We start from the raw sequence: 4,910 nt of genomic DNA on the forward strand, positions 1-4,910 counted from the left end.
TTCAGTTGCCTTCACTTCCTCAAGCTTTCTACCAGTGTCACAAACTGCCATTACTGCTCCAATAGCCATGATTTGCTCCTCTGGAAGTCCCTCATCAATAGGTACTCCACACTCCACCTTCAGCCTGGACAAGTGATCAGCTACACCATTCTCAACTCCTGGCTTATCTCTGATCTCCAAATCAAACTCCTGAAGCAATAGGATCCACCTCAAAAGTCTTGGTTTTGCATCTTTCTTGGCTAGAAGATGTCTCAAAGCAGCATGATCAGTGTAGACAATAACCTTAGATCCCACCAAGTAGCTTTTGAACTTCTCAAAGACAAAGACAATGGCTAGCATTTCCTTTTCTGTGGTGGCATACCTCATTTGAGCTTCATTCATGGTCTGGCTTGCATAGTAGATCACATGAGTTTTTCCATTCTTCTTCTGCCCTAGTACAGCTCCCACAGCATAATCACTAGCATCACACATGATCTCAAAGGGGAGATCCCAATCAGGTGATTGGACTATGGGGGCACTGATGAGTTCATTTTTCAGCTTCTTGAAGGCCTCAAGACACTCTACTTCAATGCTGAAAGTGGCTTCCTTACAAAGCAACCTGGTCAATGGTCTAGTGATCATGGAGAAGTCTTTGATGAACCTCCTGTAGAAACCAGCATGTCCAAGAAAACTTCTGATATCTTTCACTGTCTTAGGTGGAGGCAAACTGACCATAACCTCAATCTTAGCCTTGTCCACTTCAATTCCCTTCTCTGAAATCTTGTGCCCAAGCACAATCCCTTCTTTGACCATGAAGTGGCACTTCTCCCAGTTCAGCACAAGGTTGGTGTCTTCACATCTCTGTAGGACCCTGCACAAATTTGACAAACAAGCAGAGAACGAAGATCCATAGACAGAGAAATCATCCATAAACACCTCCACAACATCCTCAATAAGATCAGAGAAAATTGACATCATGCACCTTTGGAAGGTGGCTGGAGCATTACATAGTCCAAATGGCATTCTTCGATAGGCGAAGGTACCATAAGGACATGTGAATGTCGTTTTCTCTTGATCATGGGGGTGTATGGGGATTTGGAAGAAACCTGAATACCCATCAAGAAAACAATAGAATGGATAATTAGCAAGTCTCTCAAGCATCTGATCAATAAATGGCAATGGAAAATGATCTTTTCGAGATGCAGAGTTCAGTTTTCTGTAATCAATACACATTCTATGACCTGTGACAGTTCTTGTTGGTATCAATTCATCTTTGTCGTTTTTAATCACAGTGATCCCACCTTTCTTTGGGACAACATGCACAGGAGATACCCACTTTGAATCGGAAATAGGGTAAATAACCCCAACATCTAAGAGCTTAAGAATCTCCTTCTTTACAACATCCTTCAGGTTAGGATTTAACCTTCTTTGATGCTCGATAGAGGTCATTGATTCATCCTCTAGATGTATCCTATGCATGCACAAAGATGGTGAAATTCCTTTGATGTCATCAAGTGAGTAACCTATTGCTTTTCTAAACCTTTTAAGTGTTTTCAAAAGTTCAGACAATTCAGTTTCAGTAAGTTCACTACTCACAATGACAGGATAGGTTTCATTGGGACCAAGAAATGCATACCTTACACCATGGGGAAGAGGTTTTAGTTCCACCTTAGGCGCCTTAAGCTCACTCCAGTCATCTTGCTGGATGTCTTCATGTTGAGTGACTGCAGCCTCTTGATGAAACTCCTGTGGCAACTCCTCAAACTGATCCTTGCTATTAAATCCCTTGTGTGAATCCAGCATCAGTCCATATGCAGTACTAGCCAGGTTCTCAACCACTTCATCATCTCTCTTAATGGTAAGGACATGCTGTAAAAGATCCTCTATTGATAGCTCTTCAAGGAGCTCATCAGCAAGAGCATCCATCTCATCTATGTAGAAGATTTGTGCCTGCATGACTGGTCTCTTCATCACCTCCTTGATGTCAAAGTGGAGAATGTTCCCTTTACCCAAATGGAGATCGATCTTGCCTTCTTTCACATTAACAATAGCTCCTGCTATGGCTAAGAAAGGTCTACCAAGGATCAAGGGATCTTGAGCTTCTTCACCCATCTCAAGCACCACAAAGTCTGTAGGGATCTCACAATTTCCTACCATCACTGGAAGGTCCTCTAAGATACCAACAGGATACTTCACCGAACGATCAGCTAACACCAGAGAGAGTCTACACTTCTTGTACTGAGTGAAACCAAGCTTCTTAGCAACAGACAAAGACATCAAGCTCACACTAGCTCCCAAATCGCAGAGAAACTTTTCAAACATCATGGGTCCAAGAGCACAAGGAAGTGTAAAGCATCCTGGGTCCTCTAGCTTCTTTGGAACATCAAGCCTCTGAATTATGGCATTGCGCTCATGAGTGAGAATCATCATACCTTCCATCTCTTTCTTCTTTTATGCCACGACATCTTTCAGGAACTTGCTGTATTGAGGAACCAGCATGAAAGCATCAATGATTGGCATTGTGATCTGAACCTCACTCATCTGCTTCTCAAACAGAGCTTTGTACTTCTCCAGCAACTGCTTCTTGAACCTACCAGGGAATGGAAGTTTGGGTTCATAAGGAGGAGGGACAAAAGCATTCTCCTTTGCTGGAAGAACAACTTCACCATCTTTTACAGTCTTCTTCTCCTCTCCAATCTTTCCTTTACCCTTAGCTTCCACAATCTTCTCCAAGACCTCATCATTAGTCTTCTCATCAACAATAACCACCTCATCATCTATGTTGATGGCCACCCCCTCACCTAGTTTCTCAGCATCATTGGTGAGAGTTCTAGGAGGTAACTCCTTACCACTCCAAAGTGTGATAGCTTTGGCATCCTTGGGATTCTGCTCAGGTTTTCCAGGTAGAGAGCCTTGTTGGCGATTTTGCTGAGTGTTCATGGAAGCAAATTGGTTCTCCAAAGCTCTGAACTTGTTGTTGAGATCATTGTAGCTCCCATCAATCTTGTTGTGAAGGTTTTTCAGCTCATAACTAACATGCTTCTCACTTCTAGTCTGTGACTCCAAGATTTTTTTCAGAAGTGCATCAGTGCTGCTCTCTTGGGGTGTAGAGCTAGATGGAGCAGGCTGCTGTTGAGAAGAGTGCTGCCCTTGGTTGGAAAAACCAGGAGGAGGGTTTTGCTTTTGCTGATAGCCACCTTGCTGGTTGTTCCTAGGCTGATATCCATTCTGCTGGTTGTTAGAATAAGGTCTCTGCTGATAGTTGTTGTACTGAAAGTTTGGCTCTTTCTTGTACCAAGTATCATTGTTGTTGATAAAACACAGCTCTTCCTGACCTTCCAGACCATCAACCTCATTGACAGCAGCTGGTATCTCGTGTTGTGGGTTACCAACAAAGTTCATCTGAGCTTGAGAAGCTTTATCAGCAATGAGGATGTCAATCTTGTCCTGCAAAGCCTTTATCTCTTTTCTTGTCTGCTTGTCTGCGGACCTATCAGCTCTGTCATGATCCCCACTGTAGACAACATCACTCTTGACCATGTTTTCAACAAGTTTCCCTGCCTCTTCTTCTGTTCTGTCCAAGAAGTTCCCATTACTTGCAGTATCCAATCTTGCTCTGTACTCAGGTAAGGCCCCTCTGTAGAATGTGCTAAGCAAGCTTCCCTTGTTGAAACCGTGGTGTGGGCATTGAGCTAGGTAGCCATTGAACATTTCCCATGCTTCACTGAATCCTTCCAAGTTCTGCTGCTTGAATCCGGAAATCTCATTCCTGTAGTCAGCTGTCTTGGAAGTAGAGAAAAATTTCTCTAGGAAAGCTTTCTTGTAGTCATCCCAAGTGGTGATGGAGCTGCTTGGCAGAGACTTCTCCCACTGACGTGCCTTGTCCCCCAAAGAAAAAGGGAAAAGCTTGAGCTTGAAAGCATCATCTGATACACCATTGATTTTGGATAGACCACAATATCTATCAAAACTGTCCAAGTGGTCGAATGGGTTCTCTGCAGCCAGGCCATGAAACTTGTTGTTCTCAATCTGGTTCAGCAACCCTGACTTGATCTCAAAGTTGTTTGCTGCCACAGCTGGTGCTCTGATTCCTAACAGGTGGCCATGGTTAGTTGGACGGTCATAGGCACCAATAGGTCGAGCTGGTGGGGCGTTTTCGCCGCCATTCGCTTGTGGGTCAGCCATTTCAATGTTCGGATCCTGTATGTGAGCCTGTTGCTCCTCTTCTCTTCTTTTTCTAGCACACTCCCTCTCTAAAGCTCGGATGTCTGCTGCTCGTGGAACTAGGTTTGTTGGACCCCTGCTCCTCAAGTTCATACACCTGCAGATCAAAAGGGAATTGAAAAAGGAGAATCAGTAATCAGCAAAGTGAAAATGATTTAGTCTCAAGCAAGCTACTAAATCTCAATGTTCAAATCTACTCAGAATTTGGCAACGGCGCCAATTTGATGTTAGTATAGTGGTAAGTATTCCCGCCTGTCACGCGGGTGACCCGGGTTCGATCCCCGGCAACGGCGTCAATTTGATGTTAGGAGTTTTGAGGCTCCTAAGTCAAATGATAGTAAAATAGAAGTAAAATGTCGAACCAGTTCTGAGGGATTTCAAGCACTAAGAATGCAAGCACTTACTTAATCTAAATGCAACCAATGATTTAAAATGATTTCAGAATCAAATAACTACTATGATGACAAGATAGAAATAAAGAGCAGTAAATGAATGACTTTCTTAAATATGATAAAAGAGAACTCATGGGCATGGGAATATGATTTCGGGTGATCAAGTATCAATCAAAGATGACAAATGATGAATCAGACAAATGACCTTAAGCCTAAACACAATCCTAAGCAAGCTCTATATCTAGATGAATGCTCATTTGCTAACACATCTCAAACATCAAATCTCTTTGGCTGAATGATATGAAAGCAATCATT

General features: G+C 43.0%; 1 protein-coding gene and 1 non-coding gene across 2 annotated transcripts; one reads left to right on the forward strand and one right to left on the reverse strand.

Annotated features, from left to right (window-relative positions):
• Positions 1-2,430: 2,430 nt before the first annotated feature.
• LOC108838444 (uncharacterized) lies at positions 2,431-4,296 on the reverse strand. The gene is made up of 3 exons (XM_057004239.1): positions 3,064-4,296; positions 2,716-2,982; positions 2,431-2,622 (listed from the first exon to the last, which is right to left on the reverse strand). Exons 1-3 carry the CDS (start codon positions 4,294-4,296, stop codon positions 2,431-2,433), a joined length of 1,692 nt encoding a protein of 563 aa, XP_056860219.1.
• On the forward strand, positions 3,650-3,757 carry LOC130508815 (small nucleolar RNA R71). The gene has a single exon (XR_008942996.1). It is a non-coding gene; the product is annotated as a small nucleolar RNA R71 (small nucleolar RNA).
• Positions 4,297-4,910: the final 614 nt, after the last annotated feature.

Source organism: Raphanus sativus, chromosome 2 (genome assembly GCF_000801105.2).
Source record: "Raphanus sativus cultivar WK10039 chromosome 2, ASM80110v3, whole genome shotgun sequence".
NCBI classification, from domain to species: domain Eukaryota; kingdom Viridiplantae; phylum Streptophyta; class Magnoliopsida; order Brassicales; family Brassicaceae; genus Raphanus; species Raphanus sativus.

Bases quoted from the DNA above. Each gene is read 5' to 3' on its own strand.
- LOC108838444 (XM_057004239.1), bottom strand. From the start codon at position 4,296: ATGAACTTGAGGAGCAGGGGTCCAACAAACCTAGTTCCACGAGCAGCA. The intron at 2,983-3,063 runs GCACTTCTGAAA...CTTCACAACAAG, and splicing joins CCCAAGAGAGCAGCACTGAT to ATTGATGGGAGCTACAATGA. The intron at 2,623-2,715 runs GTCTTGGAGAAG...CTTCCAGCAAAG, and splicing joins ATGAGAAGACTAATGATGAG to GAGAATGCTTTTGTCCCTCC.